Here is a 23,891-nt window from a genome sequence, read left to right as displayed (position 1 = left end):
TGTAGGCCAGCAGCTGCACCTCCAATTTGACCCCTATCCTGGGAACCTCCATATGCCATGGGTGCGGCCCTAAAAAAAAGAGAGAAAAGAAAAAAAAAAAAGAGGTGGGTCTGTGGTATTTGGAACGAGACTGCTGTCTTCCTCATCTCTCCAGTTTGGTGAGGGGAAGACTCCACTGCAGACTGCTGTAGCCAAGAGCCAAGGTTGTCCCCCAGCTGCACACCCAGCTCCAAGTTGGGGGCCCTCCTTCCTTGGAAATGCTGGACTTGAGTGTTTCTGACCCTCAGGACCCCCAGCGGATCTACCTGTTGCTGAGCCTTAGTCCCAGGCAAGTGTTGCCAAGGGCTGGGGGATCCCTGCTTCTGCCCTGCGCTTGTTTGTGGAACAGAGACGCCGCCTTGGGGGGTAAAGTGCACCAGGAGCATGGGAGCCCCTGCCGCCCTGTACCCAGTTCATGAGGTGGTGGTTTTAGGCCAGTAGGACAAGCCCAGAGCATCTCGGGCTGTTATCTCCCTACCTTGCACTGAGTACTCAGTGCCTAGAACAGGAATGTCACACAGAGAGGAGCTCGCTGTCATGTCAGTCCCAGTTCCAGAGCTCAGGTTTAGAGATTTTTTTACCTGGGGGATAGAAGGAGAGTGGGATAGAAAGCAGTCAGCTCCTAATCTCTTCCCAAAGGAAATGATCTTATTTCCAACAGAGACAGAAAAAGCCCAAATATAAAAGCACATTCCAGAACAGTGGGGGTTGCAGTTAAACGCAAGTTAAAGGTGATTCATGGATTTGATGGACAGCCTAGATTAAAAAGATATGGCTTAGGCCATACGCTGGCCAGTTTGGAGGAGACGGTTGAGGAATAGGAGAGCTGAGGAAGAGCCCTCCTGAGGTCAGAACAAATAACAAATGCTGACCTCAGAAATTACTCCTTCAAAGGAGCCACAGTTTGATTGGGTTCATTTGTAGAGCAATTTATGCCCCCGTGCACTGTAGAAAACCATAGAGCAATCAGCTGGAAATTAGCAGAGTTTAACAGCTGGGTGTGGTCAGTAAAAGAGAGGAAGAAATGCCTGTCAATATCATAGTTAACCCAGGCAACTAGTATATTCAAAGCCATACCTCCCTGAGGAGAAACACCAGAGCCTTATCAATGTGTGTTTGTATTGGGGGGGGGGCAGTGAGAAACTACAATAAGATAATCCATCCAGTCAGTAAAAGTAAACAAGAAAATAGCAATAACAAGTGGATGCCAGTATCCAGTGTCGCTTCAACATGTCATCTCATCTATTTAGTTTCCAACAAAAAAATTATGAAGTAGGCAGTGAAACTGGAAAGTGAGACCCATACTTCAGGAAAAAATACAGGCCACAGAAACTGCCTGTGAGAGCAACCAGATGTTGGATTTAACAGGAAAAGCTTTCAAAATAGCCACAATGAATATGTCCACAGAACTGAAGGAAAGCATGATGAAAGAAGTAAAGGAGAAGGTCCTGTCATGGCTCAGTGGATTAAGAACCTGACTACTATTCATGAGGATGCAGGTTTGATCCCTAGCTTTGCTCAGTGGGTTAAGGATCCAGCATTGCCATGAGCTGTGGTGTAGGTCACAGATGTGGCATGGATCTGACATTGCTGTGGCCATGGCATAGGCTGGCAGCTGCAGCTCCAATTCAACCCCTAGCCTGGGAACTTCTATATGCTGCAGGTGCAGCCATAAAAAGTAAACACACACACACACACAACACACAAACACACACACAACCCAAAATAAGAAACTCAACAGAAAGAAAATGAACAGCCTGATTTTAATAAGGGCAAAAGACCTGAATAGACTCCTTACCAAATAAAATATACAAATGGCAAGTAAGCATGTGAAAAGATGCTCATTGTTATATGTCATCAGAGAAATACAAATTAAAATGAGACATTACTACACACTTATTAGAAAGGCCAAAATCTAGAACACCCACAAGACCAAGTGCTGATGAAGATGTGGCACAATGGGAACTCTCATTCATTATTAGTGGAATGCAAAAATAGTACAGCCACTTTGCAAGACAGTTTGGCAGTTTCTTACAAAATTAAACATACTCTTACCATATAATCCAGCAATAGCATTCCTTGGTACTTACTCAAATGAGTTGAAATGTTATGTCTACACAAAAACTTGTGCAAAGATGTTTATAGCAATTTATTCATAACTGCCAAACTTGGAAGCAAGCAAGATGTTCTTCAGTAGGTGAATGGATAAATAAGTTGTGAAACACTTAAACAATAGAATATTATTTGGCACTAAAATAAGTGTGGTATTAAGCCATAAAAATACATAGAGGAATCTTAAATGCATAGTACTAAATAATGTAAACCAATATGAAAAGTCTATGTGTTGCATGATTCTAACTCATATGACATTCCTGAAAAGGGAAAACCATGGAGGACGGGGTTGCCAAGGATTAGATGGAGAGGATTAATAAGAAGAGCACAGAGGATTTTTAGGGCAGGAAACTATTTGGTATGATACTGTAATGGTGGATACATATCATTATATATGTATAATACCAAGAGTGAACCCTAGGATATGTTACGGACTTTGGGTGATAATGATGTGTCAAAGTAGGTTCATTGATTGTAACAAATGTACCCCTATGGTCCAGGATTTTGATAGTGGGGGAGGCTAAGCATGTGTCGGGGCAGGGGATATATGGGAACTCTCTGTACTTTCTGCTCAATTTTGCTGTGACCTAAAACTGCTCTAAAAAATAAATTCCATTAAAAAAATTCACTAGAGAAGCTCAACAGTAGATTTGAACTAGCAAAAGAAAGAATTAGTGAACTTGAAGATGAATAAAGAGAAAGTATGCCAGCTGAAGAACAGAGAAAGAAAAGAATGAAGAATAAAACACTGCCTCAGAGAAAGAGGGGAAACCATATCCATATGTACGTAATAGAAGTACTGGAAGGGGAGGGGAAAGATAAAGCAGAAAAAAAAAAAAGGAAATAAAAAGTTTCCCAAATTTATTGAAAAACAATAACCTACACATCCAGGAAATTCAGTGAACTTTAAGTAGAATAAAAACAGAATTCACAAATGGACATATCATGGCAAAGATAGTAAAAGTTAAAGATGAGAAAAATCTTGAAAGCAAGAAAAAAAAAGTCACATATGTTGGTATCTCAATAAGAATAACAACTGACTTCTCATTAAAAACAGTAGAGGCCAGAGGCTAGAGAGTAACATATTTAAAGTGCTCAAAAACAAAACTGTCAACCAGACCTAGCATAGATCCCACAAGTTGAAGGGTTGTCACAGAACTCAGGACTACACTATAGTTACATGTAAATGAAGATACAGGTAGGGTAAAATCTGGGAGGATCCCAAACACAGAGCTTCCATGCCTTCTCCTCAGAAAATTAGTGTATGTCACCCTCTGACACATGACGTGTTCACCAACCAGGAAATTTTACCAATCATGCCCAGAGTTTTTGTTGTTATCTTTACATAGGCATACTTTATTGAATATTGGCCATGTGATTGAATGCTATCCTCAGACCTTCCCTCCCGTCTCCTCCCTGGAAGTCAGGAGGTCAGGCTGATATCATGAGGCTCAAAATTCCAACCCTCTAGTCATATGGTTGGTCTTACCAGCATAACCAGCCCCCATCAGGAATCTACTTACAGCTCACTGTGAGTCACCTCATTGGCACAAATTTAGGTGTAATCCAAGGGGCTCATAAATAACAAAGACCTGGAGTTCCAGTCATGGTTCAGTGGAAACGAATCTGACTAGCTAGCATTCATGAGGACACAAGCTCAATCCCTGGCCTTGCTGAGTAGGTTAAGGATCTGGCATTGCTATGAGCAGTGGTATAGGTTGAAGATGCAGGTTGGATCTGGTGTTGCTGTGGTTATGGTAGGGGCGGAAACTGTAGCTCCAATTTGACCCCTAGCCAGCAAACTCCCATATGCTGAGGATGCACTAAAAAAAGAAAAAAAAACCCAAAACAAAAAGAAAAAAACACCTTTTCTCATTTAGGAAATTCCAAGGGTTTTAAAGCTCCATGCCAGGAATCCTGGGCAAAGACCAGACAATTTGGTTGTTTTTTTTTTTGTTTGTTTTTGTTTTTTTCCTTTTCTAGGCCCACGCCCTCAGCATATGGAGGTTCCCAGGCTAGGGGTCTAATCAGAGCTGTAGCTGCCAGGCTACGCCAGAGCCACAGCAACGCAGGATCTGAGCCATGTCTGTGACCTACACCACAGCTCACGGCAATGCCGAATCCTTAACCCACTGAGCAAGGCCAGGGATCAAACCTGCAACCTCATGATTCCTAGTCAGATTCCTTAACCACTGCGCCACGATGGGAACTCCAGAGACAATTTGTTTATTATACAATAGTCATGGTGCGTCATTCCTTTTACATGTTGCTAGATTCAGTTTATTGGTATCTTTTATTGAGGATTTTTGCCATCTATATTCATAACAGATATCCATTCGTAGTTTTCTTGTGATGTCTTTGTCTTGTCTTGGGATCAGGCTTACAGAATGAACTGGGAAGTATTCTCCTATCTTGGGGAAGAGTTTTTACAAAGAATTGGTATTACTTCCTCTTTTAACATTTGGTAGAATTTACCAGTGAAGCCATCTATTCTCGGAAATTTTTTTGTGGGAAATCATGGCAATTAGTAACGCAATCTATTTATTTTTATAAATCTTTTAAGACTTCCTATTTCTTCTTGAGTCAGTTTCTGTCATTTTTGCCTTTGTAGAAAAAATGTCCATTTTATCTATTTTAAATCATTCATACTATTCACCCATAATTCTTTTTATTTTTGTAGGGTCAGTAGTAATGACCACTTTTTTCACTTCTGCTTCTTTGTACCACTGTTTTGGAGGTGGTAGAGAGGACAGTGCCCTGCATTTTTGGAGTGACACTTGTGTTTGTGAGCATAGCCCTTGGTGGGGGTGGTAGCCTTTGGTCTTCTTGGCTTGCATCTCATGCTGTGGAAACTCCACCCTATGAATAAGTTGGGGTGAGGGGTGTTCAGGGCTCCAGTGTTCTTGGCTTACTATGCCTGGGATGGAGCCTCCACTGTATGAGTGGGGCTAGGTGAAGAAAGGGAGCCCATGACCCCCTGGCTACACTCATGTGGAATATAGCCTTTCCAGTAGGAGAAGGGAGATAGGAATGCTGACATCCTCGGAGTTCCTATTGTGGTGCAACAGAAACAAATCCAGCTAGCATCCCTGAGGATGAAATTTTGATCCCTGGCCTCACTCAGTGGGTTGGGATCTGGTGTTGCCATGAGCTTTGGTGTAGGTTGCAGATGTGGTTTGGATCCTGCATTGCTGTGGCTGTGGTGTAGGCTGGCAGCTGCAGCTCTGATTTGACGACTCCTAGCCTGGGAACTTCCATAGGCCATGAGTGCAGCCCTAAAAAGCAAAAAGCAAAAAGCAAAAAAAAAAAAAAAAAAAAAAAAAAAAAAAAATGCTGGCAGCCTGCCCTCCTGGGGAACCACTGTAGCCTTTTACTAGGAACTGGGGAGAGGGAATTCAGTCTTCTTGGCCACCCCCCCCACCCCCACCCAGAGTGGCACTTCTGTCATGCTGATCTGGGGCAAAGGGAGCAAGGGAATGAGTCATGGCTCTAGTGCCACAGATTCTTGAGTTGCTAGTAGATTTTCTTGAATAAATGTGTCTTCCTTTGCTGTATGCAATTGAGACAATTTACAGAGGTTTTTTTTTTTTTTTTTAAGATAAATTTTACCAGTCGTGCTTGTTCACTGGAGAGAAGGTCCTCAGAACTCCCCGGTGACATCCAGAAGTGTGCCTAATCTCTAGCGTTAGTTTACCTCTGCACAGAAGGTGCTTTCCTTTTTGGCTTTATAACTTAGGTGGCTGTGGACAGTTCAGGAAGGGCCAACAGAAAAGAGAAGACCAAGAAAGAGGACATTGGAGGCATATATATGGGGAATTAATATTGAATTGGAGAAAATATTAAGGTACAAAATAATTAACTTTAAAAAGAATAGGTTAAGATTATGAAGAGCTTAGAACATGTTCATTGAGCAACAAGCAAGTGGGATGCTTGTAATATAGAGCAAGACACATAGATCAGACACATAGACAGCCTCTTTGGAAGGTTGATAAATAATAGAATGTACTGCCTATCGAGGTTGCAAAATAGCATTTTAAAATAGGCTGGATCCTTGTCTTTAGATGGCTGACTGAGTGACTAAAATGCAGCTTCCCCATCCCTACATTCGTTATGATAGGATCTGGCAGAGGTACTTTATAAACACAAATTATTGAAATGACATCAGTGATACATACCTTTTATCTACAACACTGCACCAGAGCCAAACACCCATGAATATTTAAAAATTTTTAGAGCAAAGTCCAATTAAACCAAGTGAGGTTCTGGGCCCATATGATGATTATTTTGTTCTTTCTTCAGAAAGTTAAAGACGTAAAAGCAGCTGTCTTTCCTACTTGACTTTCAGCAAGGCTGAGTTAAGTGTGTTGCTGCCTAGACTGGGGCTCAGGGTAAATGGCCTCATTAGATCCCTGGCAATGCTTGGATTCTTAGGGCATGTCAGCTTCCTGAATATGGGTAAGCTATTGTTTTTCCCTTTCCACGATGGGGAGATAAACCCTACTTCAAATATTTATCCTCCTTATCTTGTTTACTCTAGTGGAGGGACTTTGTTGTGGGGTCATTTCAAACAAAATGCTAAAGATAGAACAATCTCACTTTAAAGAGATAGTTGTTATTTAATGAGATGCCTCTTTGCACAATTAAAATCTCAAAGTATTAGGGGAAGTGCATGTTCTCCTGTGTTGGCGAGATATAGAACTTGGCCTTTCTTCAGGATCCTCCTACTCTTCCCACGGCAGTTCAGTAATTTCTTCAATAAGAGGAAGAGGGAGCAGATACAGGAATACTATCTGTCAGCTTCTCTTAGCAACACAAAATATGCTGAACATACATTTAAATGGTAATTTGCCAAGTATGGTAATATTGCTCCCTATTAAAGTTGTGCTGTAAGATTGACTGGAATTTGACTTTGGGATCAAAAGGGAAAACTAGGAACTATAGCTGGTCAAATAAATACACACACAAATTAAACATACTAAATTGTATATGTATGTCACAATTAGATAGATAATTATATATAAATATTTTAATACATGTATTGAGTATCATAGAGTCCTAAGGCATAAACATGGTTTAAAGATTATAGAGCGGTCTTTCAGCTAAAAAAGCTAAATCCTATCTGAACTAAAAGTCAATTTAAAGTGCTTCGATGAACAGCAAAATGAAGTACAATACTCATTAGCGTGAAAAAATTTTCATTTTAGTTTTACTAAAACCTGATGTTTTGAAAGCTGATTTGAAGCAGTCCTATTTATTTGTTTTCAGGGGTTTATCCCCCTTTTGGAAAATAACTAGCTCATATGGACATATCAGTAGACGGTGATAAAGTGTCATTTTAAGCACTGAAAGGCAAATTTCAGATTGTGGGAGTTTAGAAATACATTTGCTGTTATTTTAGTTATCCAAATTCCTTGATAATATCTGTTTTTAAACAATTGGCTAGGTAAGAACTGAGCATAAAATATCAGCAATGTCTAGATGTATTCCATGTGTCATGAAAAAAAGTCACATCATAAAGAGCAATATATTCTTAATATCAACATCACAAATCTGTAAAATAGCACAATTACTTCATATTGGATAGACCATGATTTTATTTAAATTTTCATCTTTTGTCTTTTGTATTTTTATGGCTGCACCCGTGGCATATGGAGGTTCCCAGGCTGGGGGCTGAATTGGAGCTGTAGCTGTTAGCCTACACCACAGCCACACCAGATCCAAGCTATGTCTGCAACCAGCACCTCATGGTAACACCGGATCTTAACCCACCGAGCGAGGCCAGGGATTGAAACTCATGGATGCTAGTCAGATTCATTTCTGCTGAACCATGACAGGAACTCCTAAATTTTTGTCTAAATGGAGTTTAAAAATATACTAAGTAAGGTTTTATTTTATTATTATTTTTTTCTTTTTTGGCCTTCCCAAGGCATGCGGAGTTCCTAGGCCAGAGATTGGATCTGAGCCGCATTGCAGCCTCATCTGCAGCTTCAGCAACACCAGATCCTTAACCCATTGGGCTGGGCCAGGGATCGAAGCTGCATCCTGGTGCCTAGAGACACTGTGAATCTCATTATGCCACAATGGGAACTCCAGTAAGGTTTTTTAATACATAAAGGATCTTTAAAATATTTTTGTGGCATATTTGTAAAGCAAAAAAGGGAAGGGATGAATACCCAATTTTTCCCCCTCAAGCTCCATTTCTTGACAATAAGTTTCTTACCTCGTTAGGAGCTCAAAAACACAATTGCTTTAGCTAGAGATTAGAATGACACAAAATTATTTATACTAACACAGTTGCATTTGGTTACCTAAAAGTGTTTCAGATGATTTTCTGGGTCCTATTAAAAACCTTTGGATCTTTAAATGCACCAGTATTTGAGTGGGTTTGTAGAGTGTGTTCCATTCTAAAAAATATTATCTTACAAAGTCCTAAGGCATCAATAACAAATTGTCAGTATTTTGCAGTAAAACTAGATGAGCAAATTTTTCTATATATACTCCAAATCACAGACTCTTAGAATGATTCAGAACTTGAGGTCATCTGGTTCCCTTGCCCACTCACTGTGATACCCACTTGATCCAATCACCTTACAGCCTCTGTTTGAAGATACTCCTGGGCAGAGAACTCTGTGCCCTCCGTGGCATGAATGACTCAATGTTTGGAGCGTGGACTAGTGGTTAGTCACTGGGCTAAGTGCTTTTCTAATATTATCATAAAATAACTGTGAGGTATGACTATCCGGTTTGACAGATGAGGAAACAATGTTGGCGGTACAGTAATTTGCTCAAGGCTGTTCTGTTATTAAATGATAGTGTCAGGTCAGCTGGCACCAAGTTGGTGTTTTAGAGAAGACCATATGCTGTGTGACAAATCTACTCTCATTTTACGTGATTTCTCTTCATGTTGTCTAAGATAACCATTGCAGGCTTTCCTTAGCCCCCCTACCCCCGATATTTTCTTACTCAACATGGCTTCTCATATTATTTCTCATTCCCTTTCTGGTTACCTTCACCAGGATGCATACAAAGCAAGCAATGCAATTGTGGGAAACAGAAGTCATTTCTTTCCCCACTTTAGTTTGCTCTAAAAAGTTATTAATTTTCAAAAGTTCAAACAATACAAAAATATGTCAGGTAAATAAATACTAGCCCCTCCCTATCCTCTGTATTTAACTCGATACACTTACTAGGAGTTTATCGTACCTTCCATTTATAAGTTCCCCCTTTTTTTTTTCTCTTTATATTCAAAGTTCTTTCTTTAACAACTCTGATGTGCACAACTTCAGTTATTCCAGTTAAAATAACACCAGTTTCCCAACATAATTCAACTTTCAGTTATCACCATATACTAACCGTGAGGAATCAGCAATGTAGAAACTTCACTGTCAGCTCTTTAGTTCACAATTCACTATAACAGATGTAATAACAGGTGTGTCCCATGACCAGTGACTAATAATGTCACTTTTTTCAAAGTCTATTGGTGACAGGTCACTGTTCATATTCTTCAGTTCATGCACAGACAGCAAATTTTGTAGTGGCGAAGGCTTCTTGTTTTTTAGGGATAAAGCCATGTGATATTTTACAAAAGCGGAAAATCAGAAGAGAAGAATTGGCCTAAAAGACAAAAAATACAGCAAAGAAATGAAAAGGGGAAACACTGGAAGTGAAATTTCAATGGAAGGTAGAGTTACAGAGGAAATAGCTGCCCTTGAGAAGATTTGATGGATTCTGGGTACCCAACCAGAGAAACATAGTAAGAGTGAATTTATTAACATAAATGAGGAAAGTGGGTATGATTAAAAGAATGATGGTGTCCTGGAGGAAGTGATGCTGGCAAACAAAAGAAAAACAAAAACAATTTCACATGAAAGAAACTTGGCACAGCATTGAAAGCACAAAGACTAAAAGGCTGGTAGCTGATCCAGACTTGCAAATGAGTGTGACAAGTTGCCAGGGCAGAGAAAAGATAGCTGCTCTGTCTCATAAAGTCAATGGTGAAAAGGTGAAAAGAATGCAAGCACTGTTCAAATACTCTTGATAAATTTTCTTAACAAAAAAATGAAAGCTTTATCAGTGTTTTAAATTGTAGTGTGCTAAATAAATAGTAGCTTTATTTTATTTGCATTTATAATCCACACCCAGAGTTTTTAATATTTTAAGAAATATTTTTAAAGATCATGGAACAATATTTTCTCCCATTGATTTTTTTTTTTTTGTCTTTTTGGGGCCGCACCTACGCATATGGAGGTTCCCAGGCTAGGATTCGAATTGGAGCTGTAGCCGCCAGCCTATGCCAGAGCCACAGCAACAAGGGATTCGAGCCATGTCTGTGACCTACACCACAGCTCATGGCAATGCCAGATCCTTAACCCACTGAGCGAGGCCAGGGATCAAACCCGAGTCCTCATGGATGCTACTTGGGCTCGTTAACTGCTGAGCCATAATGGGAACTCCTCCAATTGATTATTAAAGAATGCTTTGCAGTTTCAGCTTGCATGGTCATTTTTATAATCTTGCGTTACTGTAGAAAGCAAAGACTGTCTAGGTAATCTGTGTGTGCCTGTGGTAAACAAATAGGTACCTGTATAGAGCTAGTTTGTTTTTTATTTTTAACTAGAAGTTTGTAGCTTTTCATCTCCCTTAATCCATTTCGCCTATTCCTTACCTCCCAACCACCAATATGTTCTTTGTATCTATGAGCTTGGATTTCTGGCTTTGTTTGTTTGGGGTTTTGTTTGTTCTTAGATCCACATGAAAATGAGATCATATAATATTTGTCTGTCTGACTTATTTTGCTTATCATAATGCCCTCAAATCCATCCTTTTTGGTGGAAATACCAAGATTTTTTTCATGGCTGAATAATATTCCATCCTCTGTGTGTGTGCATGTGTGTGTGTGTATCATATTTCTTTATCCATTCATCCATAAATGGACACTTAGCTTTTTTCCATATCTTGGCTCTTGTAAATAATGCTGTGACAAACATGGGGGTACATGCATCTTTTCAAGTTAGTGTTTTCATTTTCTTCAGATAAATACTCAGAAGTGGAATTACTGAGTCATGGGTAGGTCTATTTTTAATTTTTTGAGGAACTCCATACTATTTTGCTTAATGGCTGCACCAATTTGCATTTCCACCAAGAGTGCACAAGGGGTCCCTTTTCTCTACATCCTAACAATGCTATTTTTTTGTCTTTTTGATAATATATATAAAAACTAAAATAGGATATTTACATTAATTCTGCAACTTGTGTTCCCTGGCTAACATATGGGTACAAGTACATGCCTGAAATTCTTTTTAATGGCTGCATTACATTCCATTGTATGGATGGATCATTATTAACTTAATATTCCCCTGTTGATGGACATTTAGGTTGTTTCCAGTTTTTCATTATTATTACAATGCTGACATTATTTTGTGCTAATATGCAAGTATTCTAACCAATTTCTATAAGTGCATCTACTGGGTCAAAATATTTATGCATTTAAAATTTTGATAGAGGGAGTTCCCGTCGTGGCACAAAGGAAACAAATCCGACTTAGGAACCATGAGGTTTCGGGTTCCATCCCTGGCCTCGCTCAATGGGTTAAGGATCCGGCATTGCCGTGAGTTGTGGTGTAGGTCACAGATGTGGCTTGGACCTGGTGTGGCTGTGGCATAGACCGGCAGCTGTCGCTCTGATTCGACCCCTAGCCTGGGAAACTCCATATGCCACAGGTGTGGCCCTAAAAAGCAAAAAAATGAAATAAATTTTGATAGATAATGCCAAATAGCCCTTGAAAGAGATGTATAATTTACATTGCTTTAAACCATTACAAAAGTGCTTATTTCCTTGTGCCCTCACCAAGACTTCTTAGATCTTGCCAATTTCATGGGCATAAAGTAAAATCTATTAGCAAATCCTATTGGTGTCCCTTCTACCCCCTTCTCCCGTACTGGCCCAATTCATAATTAACTCTTTATTGCTTGGGCTAATAAAAGCTTCCCAAATGCTTCCTCTCTCCTGGCCCCATCCCACATGATCCATTTTTCACATAGCAGCCATAGTGATCTTTTAAAACACAAACTAGATCACATGATTCCCTGTTTAAAGGTCCTTAGTGGCTTCTGGCTGAACTTTGAAAAACTGGAACTCACATTGCTCAAAGTCTGGCTGCTGCTTACCCTGGCATTGTTTCCATACTCCCGACCTCCATTCAGTGCTGCAAGTTTGTGCTGGTCTCACTGCCTTTTGTTTTTTAATGGTGTGCAGGTGCATAAAATTGTATTATCCATACTCCTTGGTTTTAACACTCTGTAAAAACTCCTAAACCACTGGCCAGCACACAAGCTAGGATCTTGATGACAATTCACATCTAATGGTCACCCCTACCTCGTCTCATCTCATCCCTTCGCCTCCTCTCATCCAAACAAACCAACATTCTTCATTTGGTAAAGTTTATCACTTCCTTGTTTTTCCTTTTTGATGTAATTTCATCTATATGTATTCTTAAAATATAGTGTCATGCTGAGTAGAAGTTTTGGGACTCAGGACCACCGCCATCCCACTTTGGTCAACTCTCCTGGCATTGGTTATTTCTAAGTTTTTGCTATTATGAACATGACAGCGGTGAACTACCCAGTACATGGGTCTTGGAAAGTATGTGCAATCACACACCACTGAGAACAGAAAAAGAATGTCTGCAAGTCAGTAAGCGTTAAGCACACAGACGGGCAGGGAGGGGGCAAAAAAAAGCAGAGAACAGAAAAATGGGCAAAAGTCACAAAAAGGCATTTTTCCTCTAAAAGAGAAAACACATAAGGCCAATAGAGACATTCCCCTTCGCCCACGGTCACAATGATGGAAATCAATGCAAGAGGTTAGGAGCTAATGTTGAATGGCAAAAACCCAAGTTGGCAACCAGTGTTGGAGAGAATGTGGATCCAGCTCTCACATACTCTCCCTTGAGTGTAAGCTGGTGGAACCACTTCGGAAAACAGGGGCCACCAAGGGCTCTGCATTTCCTTTGGACAAGTGTGAGACTGGCTTCTTCTCATTAAATTTATTTTGTGAGGCCTTGATGCTATTTACCTTGTTATTACAATTATCCTTGTTTACTGAGTCATTCTCATCTAGCCTCCCAACTACAATGCAAGCTCTAGAGCAGGGACCTCGTCTAATTTGTTCATCAGTGACCCTAGAACAGAGCGTAAAAGAGGTGCTCAATTCATAGCTGAATGAATGGATTTATGTTTCTTGACTTAGCGGGTGTGAACATCTTTTTATCACTGTTCTCTCTCCTGTGACTTGTATGCTCATCTTCCAGTGGGATATCTTTCTCTTACGAGTTTATAGGTGCTCCTCTTAGATTGCATGGACAAATTCTATGTCCATGTTATGTTTTGCAAATATTTTTTCAGTTTGTCATTTTCCTTTGTCATTTTTGTTCTCATTTGTTATGCAGATGCTTAAAATTTTTAGCTAGTCATACTAACAATTTTTTCATTACTGCTTTTTGGTTTTGGGTCATTCTCAGGAATGTCATCCACACCCCAATGCTATAGATGCTCTCCTTTATTTCTTCTGGCATTTCTCTATTTTTTATTTCTCTGTTGTCCTTAATTCCTTTCACATTCTGTGTATAGTGCCAAGTAGAGGTCTTTTTCTTTTTAAATGTTCCCAATACCATTCTTACTGAACAGCTCACCCTTTCTGAATGTATTTTAAAAATCTGTTTTAAATATGATTGCAAGTAAATAATCCAAAGTAAAAGCATGTGAGTTTTTTAAAGTATTATGCTCTTCATTACTCCCAAAGTTAAAATAATAAATCATGACCTGCAGGCTTTGATTACTCAGCAGTAAAATTATCTCATGATGTACTTAAAACAGAAAGCATATTAAAAACACAAACATGGCTTTCGAGAGAAAATATTTAATCTATTTCATGAAAAATGTACAAAGCTTTAGAAAAGAGGCATTAGGTTTCAGTGTACAGTATAAACACACTGTTTTCTATAATCACATGTATTACACGTGCTCTGAATTGGTTATAATGGTCACTGCCATTCATTCCAAACGATTTAACACATGCACTTGAGAAAATCACTGAAAACAGTCTTGAAATCAATGTAGAAATAGTGTTATATAAAAATATATTACTCTACCTACATGAAATACTTAAAAATGCAGACCCAGTAAATTCTTTTAGAACTTCACCATATCTAGAAATATCAGTATATTGACCCTGTAAATTGAACTTCACTGCATTTTTTTATCTTTGGAGGAAAAAAAGTGATCTAATCAAACCTTTGGGATGACAGAAGTGAAAGCACAGCAGACCGACTCTATTCTCAAAAACCACAACTTTATATACACAAAAGAGGGGAAGAGTGTGTCTTTAAAATTTGACGGATTTATGAAATATTACAATTTAAAAGTGTGTACATGTGTATATATATATTTATATATATGTCATATATATGTATCACAGCAAACTCTGATTTATCCATAAATCCCATGTAATGACAACCATGAAAACATCTCTAAACTGGCTCACAACACAACCTAACAGTAAAAGTTTTGAACTTAAAAAAAAAAAAAAGCAAATGTCATACATATTACTATGTATAACATAATTAGAAAGGTTTACCTCCGAGGAAAGAGAAAGGAACTTTAAAGTCACAGAGGGTACTGTTCTCCTCCTCTGGAAACTGACATATTAAGAATTCAGAAAAAAAATTTACCACAACAAAACCAATCTAGCATTTCTGTTATTTGTGGAGCCATAGTTCCTCACTGAAACGTCTATAAGAACTACTACTGTTTTCAGAGAGTGGGAAGCCTAAAGTGTGGAGAGGAAGAGGTTGTGTATTTTTATAGGCAAAGTTTGGATGAGTATCAGAGACATGCGGGAACAACACATGCCAATGCCACACACACACACACACACACACACACACTCATTAGCATTTGAACTTGTTAGTGTGATGAACACAACAGGTAGCCCACCCTGCACATGCTCGCAGGATAAACACACTTCTGGTGGGACTAAGAATAACAACAGCCAATTCTAAAAACTGAAGATAAGCTCCAAGGCAGAGCCCTTCTTCCTTTTCAGAAAGGAACGTGTCTGTTTTTACTCTTCATTACCACACCTTACCAACTGTTTTGCTCTATATACTTCAACACATAATTCTCCTGAGCATAGCATACTAGATAATGAATCAAAAATATTGTCTAAACTGGTCCCATTCAAGTCTGACAGTTGATTTTTTCCCTCTCAGTATTATGTCTCATTTATTTCAAATATAAATATGTAATCAAGTATACTGAACGTAAAAGGTAATAATTGTCCATCTAAAGCATTAAAAAAACCCTGACAATTGGAATTCCTGTTGTGGTTGGTTCAGTGGTAATGAATCCAACTAATATCCATGAGGACACAGGTTCGCTCCCTGGCCTTGCTCAGTGGGTTAAGGATCCAGTGTTGCTGTGAGCTGTGGTGTAGGTTGCAGGTGCAGCTTGGATCTGGCATTGCTATGGCTGTGACACAGGCTGGCAGTTGCAGTTCCCATTCTACCCCTAGCCTGGGAACTTCCATATGCCATGGGTGAGACCCTAAAAAAGAAAAAAAAAAAAAATCTGACAATTTTGCTTAACTCTGTATTACTAAAAAAAAAAAAAAAAAAAAATCAGATGTGAAAGTTGCTGCTTAAAGAGGAAGGAATTCATACCGTGCCCTGATGTGTTACAAAATGCTTTTGAGTACATGCTTGCTTAGTGTTTCACTGTGCTTGTTTAGTGCTTTTTAATATCTGGTTGTTGGTATAGGCTGGGCAGTAGATTTGGAAATACTTGTAATTCTTTCCTTTTGTTAGTGGGGGCTCTCACAGAACAAAATGTCCTTTGGCCAATTTGAGAGTCACACGCCAGCGAGGAAGAGGGACACACTAAACAACGAAGAATTACAGCCAGGCAAACATTTGCAACTCTATCCTTTGGAAAAAAAAAAATTAAACCAGATCGGCACACTAAGAAATGGAGCGGGTGCAGTCAGAGAGGCTGACCACACTGCCTCCTGATCTGCTTTTCCCAGGCTGTGGTCTGACTGGCCACCTGGGCCCGAAGCGGCCAGGCTGATCCGCAGTCTAATATGCGAAAGGCCAAGGTCCGTTGGTCAGGGAACACATAGAGATCAGTCCAGCCTCTGGTTTTTCATACCATGCTTTCTATTACCCTATTGCAAGGAAAGCGGGAGGCAAACTTTTAATTATTTGAAATAGTGACTTAAGGTCAGTGTGAATTTTTTGCTTAAAGAAACTATGCCACAGGAGGAGGAAGAGGAGGAAATCTTGGTGACTAACAGTGAATTCTGCATTTAAACTATGACACAATCATTACCTTTTTAAGTTGATGTACATACCCTCGTGGATTTCAGAAATGCAATTATTTAGCAATATTAAGATATTTTAATATTTAAATTAGCAAACTACTTAAATGAAGATATTCTTGTATTTAGATGATCAGGAGTCATTATTAGTGGTGTGCAGCATTTCACCTCATCCGTTTTAATAGTACCTAAAGCTGGAATAATAGGCTGACCTGGTGAAAACTTTACTGTAATAGAACTGCATATAACTGAGTCTCAGCAGGTGAGCTGGGGTGAGGTCTACATACTGCAGTGTTATTTATGAAGTAAGCAGGCAGGTGACTTAACGTGTGAACAGACTGGCCAAATATTCTTTCTAGAGCTCACTTTGGTTATCAAAACAGTATTTTCTTACATATTAAGGTTTTTAGGGTTTGAGACAGTGCTGTGCTAAGAATTCAGTTACACTTATGACCAGGTCTTATAATTACCTTTTGAAGACCAACTAAAATAGCATTGTTGGAACTAACACTGAAAACTATTTAATTCTTTAAGACATCCACCTGCCAAGAAAAACTCTGGCTAATATCTGAATTTAAGAAAGAATGGTACATAAAATCTTCTGGGAAACAAACAATTATACAGGCTGTTCTAAACCCTGAAAGATAAGTATGTGTAAAGAAAAGTCCCCAAAGCTAATATAATTAAATGGATTTGCTTTAAATTTCAAAAACAACACCACCACTAGGACTTTTTGGGTTCTTTGGGCTGACTAGTTACTATATATAACTATGGAAGATTTGTGGTTTTTTTGCTTTTTTTTTTTTTTTTTTTTTAAAAAAACACTTTGAGAGGCAGGCAACACAGCATGGTAGTTAAGCGGACATATCTAGGCTTGGTTGGTCCTAAATGTGAGATCTTGATTATGCTGGTGTAAACGCTCATAATTTCTTTGTGTCTTGGTTTCCTCATCAGGGAAATGAGGGAAAAAACAGTACCTCCCTCATGATATGGTTGTGAGAATTAAATTAGTTAATATACAGAGAACACTTAGAAACTAAGTACCAGGAACACAGTAAGCACTGAATAACTTTAGCTATTATTCTTATTACTTTACTTAAATACTGCAGAGGCTTAAGAAAGCATTCACAAAAGTAAGTACTCTTAATTCCAGTTTGTTTTCACCCTACATCTAGGAGTAGAGCTAGGAATTAGGAGATCTGTTTTCAAATAAAGATCCATCACTCACGATTGACCCTTAGCCATCCAGCAAAACTGGCCGAGCAACTGCTTGCGCCTGTCACCACTCTAACATGGGGCATTCATTATTCAGGGAGCTCTGATCTTGAGATATGTCCCCAACACTCTAAGGCTGCTCCCTTATCTAAAATGGGCATAAGGTCTACCTGTCTCATCATAAGGTTATTTTGAAGCTCAAATGAGGCAAAAATGCATGAAGGCACTTGGAAGATTTGGTAAAGCACCATCAGAGTAGGTTCCAGGAATGGGGTTTAGGAAGAATACGTCTGGACCCTCTCAAAGGAAGTTTATTATTCATTAAAACTAAGGTCTTAAAAAACTTCAAAAAATAAAATTGCAGGAATGCTTCTTTATAACATCAGTGATAAAATAGTAATATGTTTATTATAAAACAAAAATGTCTCCTCTTGAACCCCAACTCTATGGAGAGTATTAACAGACCAGTGTGTAGAGAAATAGTTTCCTTTAGAATCCGCAGTTGCAAAGAAAAGGTGAAGCCAAGTGTTTATGGTCATAAATTATTATTACCATTATTATTACCTAAGCCAATAACTAGAAGTTTCATCATTTACTAATTGCTATATAAACGCCACTTCACTGAGTCTTTACAGCAACCCCATAAGGCAAGTATAGTAACCCCATTCTATAGAGTAGATAAGAGTCCAAGCAACTGCAAAGTCTGTCCTCACAGACACCACACTACATCACACAACAAAAACCCCAGCAGAAAAAGCCACAATCATTCTGTCTCCATCAAATCACAACCTTAAAAGAACTGGTAGATCAAAGAGCTCTAAACTGTGTTCTGACCTTTGGTAATAAAAGTGACTTCAGAAAAGCTATAATTATATAACAACTGCTTAATGTTCGGTTCATTTGAAATATTTAAAGGACATACCCAGTTTTTTTTTTTTTTAAATAATCCATTGTTCAATGGAAAAAAAAATACAGCAAAGTAGAAAATAAAAATATTCACAATTCCGTCCTTCACAGTCCCTCTACATATATTTTTATGTCATCTGTAAACTATGCAATTTAGTTTTTGATGATTGTTCTTAAACATGATGCCAAATATAATGGCTAGACTGAAGTCTTTTTAACTGGCTGATATAATACTAAACACTGGGCAAGCAGAAAGTCATATTACAGAGATATGCAGTGTTAACGTCTTCCCAAGTTTTTCAACGATGGAAAAACAAGCAGAAAGTAACTGATTTCAGTGGTACCAGCTCCAAAGAATATTGGCTATGTGAGGAACTGATCCTTGTATCTGTTTAAGTACATACACACAAACATATGTACATAAACTCATCTACATATATGCTTTTTAAAGCTGTGTTACAATTTATAGCTTTCTGCAGGCCTAGAGCTAAATAGATTATTAGAATAGTTAAGGAGTAAACTGTCAGTCATCGACAACCGTAACTTTGCCAAAGTTACACTTATGGGTGATAAAATGCTAAAGTTTTCCCGTGTGAAGAAGTTAAGTATTTGCTTAAGACAGCATATTCAAGATAAGCAAAATTCTTGTCAGAGATCATATCAATCCTGAGTATAAATTCAGCAAAGAAAATTCTACCATCTGTGAAATAACATAAAGAGTGGAGGAAAAAATAGGGACAGACCAGCAGAGTAATTTAGGGTAAAGATTCCAGGTATTATGTGGAAATGTGTGTAATGCCACATTACTGGCACTTTGATTATGGTGACTTAACATTAAAATATTACTCTTTTAAAACTATCACTGGACATAATAATTTATATATGAAGAAAAGCAAAAGTTAAAAAATATGCAGAAGTCAGGCAGGAATCAAGAAGTTTTAAAAATAAACTTTCTAGTGCTTCCTCTTATTTAAAGGGTTTATATTAGTCATAAATTCTAGGAACCTAATTTACAAAAAAAAGCATACCAATCCGTGTAAATAATATTTTGAATATGAAAAACAATGCAGACTGGTGGCTAGGTAAGAATAAAAATGGTCAATAAAACTACTTTGAAAGTCAAGAAATGCGTAAACTTAAAAACACTAACTGCAGACTCTGTCTAGACAAAAGAAACAATATATTCTAAGAAATATTTTTGGATTTTAATGTACACTAGAATATATACTGTATGGATATATTTGTATGTATAATACTGAAAAAATAATTATCAGGCATTCCTGAATTAGCAAGTAAAACTGTATATACTTCTTCCAGAGAGTGAAATTGTTTATATCCTTAAGTAGGAAAAAATTAAGCAAAACTATTCTCATCCTGTCCAGGTGGAAATGAGAACTATTAAGAATCAAATGAGATTTAAAAATGGCCTGTTCTCCATAAGAGAGAATATTAATGTTATACACCCTTTTATAAGAAAACACTTTTTATGGAGAGAAAAGGTTTATGAGTTACTTATATATAATTTTAAATGGAATTACTTCTTTAACTTTACATTTGTACTTCTTTTTCTTTTCTTCTGCATTTAAACTTTTCTTTAAAAATAGCTTTAGCAAGCTCCAAATTAAATATAAGTGTCATGACCTATGAATTTCCTTACTTAGGATTTAGGTAACCTGAAAAAAAAAAAAAAAGGCATGTTCAAAACTCTATTTCAAAAAAACATAAAGATATGGGCAGATGATCATGCTTAAAAATTACACTTCAAATTGAGTATCTGAAAGGGGAAGGCATATTGTGCTATTTTGTCTATAAATATTTACTGAATAAATATGATTCACCTGTTGTTTTTAAAATCTTATAAGCTGATTAAACCACAAACATATTGAATCAGTTTTAGTAAAAAAATAAGCAAAGGCTTTTAAAATAGCTATAAGAGAAATGATGATTTAAAAAAAAAACTTTCAATATCTTCTGGTGATAATTTCTCTTAAGATTAAAAAAACCCCCACCAAACAGTGTCATCAAATCGCTGTATATTTCAGCCTTAATATTTTAAGGTGTACTATACATGGTAATAGCATGAAAGTGCTTCACATTGAAATTTTCATTTTGAAGGCTTAACTGTGATTTTTCAAAACATAATAAATGATTATAATTTAAATGCTGAATATGGAAGCCCAAAACCCCAAAAATCCAATCAATATAAATTTAATGCTTCAATTAAAACTTAAATCTCTAAGACAATATACATGTCCATTTACATCAGATTCAGCTGTCACAATTAATTCTTTATCATTAAGTAGCATCACAGACAATAATGTGTTTGTCCCTAAGTCCTTTTCTTCTTGAAAGTCATATTTTTGTGGATCCATTTCATTATCTGGTAAGATTGTGTTCATTCAGAAAGGTTAAAAGAGTGAGTCTGTATGTGCTTAGAGACTCTAACTTTTTCTGTATAGAAATATATAGAATATTTAACACACCATCATTAGTAATGGTGAAATTAGTAATTTTAACATACCATTAAAATAGCAAATAATTTATAACAAAAATAGGTTGAAATTCTCTTTTAAATACATCTCAAATGAGAAAACTGCAGAAGAGAACAAAGAACATATTTATCACGTAGCTACTCTTTAAATTTCTATTATGATGAAAAGACTTTTTGGCTTAAAACAGATCTATGCCTTGAATGGGAGGTGTCCTTATACCAACACACGTACTGGAGCTTAAGTTCTGTTGTTTAAAGCTACTGTGAAATTTACATATTCAGATGTGCTGCTTGATATTAATAAAGGTACAAAGAGTTAAAATATTTGGTATCATTATTATCAGTATTCACTGCAAATTATCTCCTAACCGATAATATTTTGTCCTATAACGTGGACTTAAGTCTTGTGCCAAATAGCAGCATAGATTACAGAATCACGGTTCAAATCATGGTCAAAGATTTAGCTGGTACACAGCCAAGAATGAAGGACATTCTTTATAATAAATAATTAAATAAGGAGCATAGCTGCATTTTCATACCAGTTACTAGAACTAAACAATGGGTTTCTGGGTATCCAGAGGTGGAAATTACAGTGATGGTGGGGACTGGAGAACAGGTGGCACTGGGCTGCGTGCCAGCCTGCTAAAATATGTACTTGAGTTCTACTGGTGCTATGTAGCTTTGTTGTGTATTGGTTATTTGTAAAGGCTGACTGAACAAAATTCCCTTCATCATACAGGCACTGCTGTCTGTGCTACAGTAATAAAGAAACACGCTGATAGACAGAACGACTTCGAGAGATACACAGTCTCCAGGAATCTGCAGTGAGATTGTTGGTTGATTGGAAATGCTCTCTATCTCTCCAGATGGTATCTGTCCTTGAAGAAGCCATTCATTGCCTAGAAGATAAAAATGTAAATTATTAGGACTATATAAGAAGACAAGTATGAAATCAAACAAACCTTACAAAGATTAGATTCATTCAATCAACAAAGGTTTACTGAAAGCCTCTGAGTGCCAGGCATTGTGCTCTCTGGGAAGGACATAAACAAATAAGATGTGAGAAGTTTCCAGTCTAATCATCTTGATAGCAAATTAAAATTCTTCCTCTGAACACTGAAAAATAAATTATATATTGATTCCTACTGAAATCAAGGTGAATATTGAAAATAATAGTTATAGATTTAAAATGTGGTTATAGAGTTAAAAAGAAACCTATTAATAAGTTCTAGAAATAAACAGGACACTTTAGAAAACATCATTTTTGGAGTTCCCTGGTGGCATAGCAGGTTAAGGATTTGGTGTTGTTACTGCAGTGGCTGAGGTTGCTGTTGTGGCACAGTTTCAACACCTGGCAGGGAACTTCCACATGTCATTACGCAGCCAAAAAAAAAAAAAAAAAAAAGAAAATAAAACAGATAAAAATGTCTAGGAATTTAATATGCAAACTCCAAAATAATCTAGGGAATACAAATGTATGTGTAACTGCAGTGACTTTCAAGTTAAGACAATGATGAATTATCGAATATCCAAAGGTAATGATAATAAAAAAAAGGCACTTTTTTTTTTAGAAAAAAGTAACAATGTATATACATTATTCCAATGGACTCAATGTAAAAAATCTAAGAGTCTGTCCACCTTGTTTTAACACATAAAACTCTTATGAGACTTAAATACACACTTATCTATATAACGAAGTATAAAAACCACTAAAAATTGTTAAACCTTCTAGTATTAAAGTTTTTAAAATGTTTTTACTCACCCAGGGCCCTCTCTCAGAAGCAACATGTGTGTCATACTGAAAAACACATACACTGACACTAAGCGTTAGAGGGGGGTTAGATATTAAGGGCCAGCATTTGGGAAACACAGGACATGCTCTCCTGCCTTCTTAAACAGAATACACTGAGCATAACAGAATGACTTATCAATGACTTGGGGCCACAAAAATGGACCATCTATGGAGTAGTGGTGAAATTTTATGTCTACTTTTTAGCTTTTCTTTCTTTTGATCTCAGGATGCATCAACAGACTAGAGCACCTGCCTCTACTGGTCCTCTCCATCTCTCCTTTAGTTTGTTGCTTCTGATATTCTGGTAAGTGAAAAATTAAATTTGAGAAAAATATATCAAATAAGAGTAAGGACAATGTGAAAGGTAAGCATCTAAAGTTAAGTGCAGAGCTTTTTAAACAATTCTTCAAAAATTCTCTGGCCTTCTTTGCTTATTTATGGATTGAGAAGTATGTTTTAATGTTTGATTTTTTTTTTTTTTGAGAGAGAGCAGATTATTTGGGGAACTCCATATATTTTAGATAAAAACATGAAAATAATAAATTACGCTATTTTAATGTCCAATTCTAGAAATAAAACTGACAACATTTCCTTAGACACTGTTTAGATACATCACATGTGGGACCTGTGAAGCTGTAACACGCTAGTCTAGCGGTGCTTTTGGACTGCTACTTATTTATTTATTTATTTATTTACTTACTGGCAACTTTAAGATTCTACAGACCAAAATGTTAAAAGTGTTTCTGTCTCTAAATAACTAGCCAAGAAGAAAAAAAAAGTCCTTTAGTCACATATTTACAAACATAGCCTATAAAACAATTTTTGAAATCGTACATTAGGATTCTTACCTGAAAGCTTATTTGTCCCTATACAATAAAAATGGAGCCAATATCTTGTACAACTGTTAAGATGGCCAAGAATCTACTTCACTTTCCTTTAATACTATTCACATTTTGTATTTCA

At 37.3% G+C, this 23,891-nt stretch overlaps 1 protein-coding gene across 4 annotated transcripts in view; it reads right to left on the bottom strand.

Annotated features, from left to right (window-relative positions):
- Nucleotides 1–14,051: 14,051 nt before the first annotated feature.
- The window catches only part of NHLRC2 (NHL repeat containing 2), an 80,076-nt gene continuing 70,236 nt past the window's right edge, over nucleotides 14,052–23,891 (bottom strand). For 2 of the 4 annotated variants that reach the window (XM_084992894.1, XM_084992895.1), the window contains one exon: nucleotides 14,052–22,035. In XM_084992894.1, coding sequence (XP_084849020.1) covers nucleotides 21,779–22,035 — 257 coding nt within the window. In that variant the 3' untranslated portion in view covers nucleotides 14,052–21,778. 4 annotated transcript variants of the gene reach the window in all.

This window comes from Sus scrofa, chromosome 14, assembly GCF_054392235.1.
Source record: "Sus scrofa isolate SSC_HxYL_T2T_F1_AM1 chromosome 14, Sscrofa_HxYL_maternal_Yorkshire_Landrace_v2.0, whole genome shotgun sequence".
NCBI lineage: Eukaryota > Metazoa > Chordata > Mammalia > Artiodactyla > Suidae > Sus > Sus scrofa.
The sequence above is the reverse complement of the archived record's forward strand: the minus strand, read 5'-3'. Positions and strand labels throughout refer to the sequence as shown.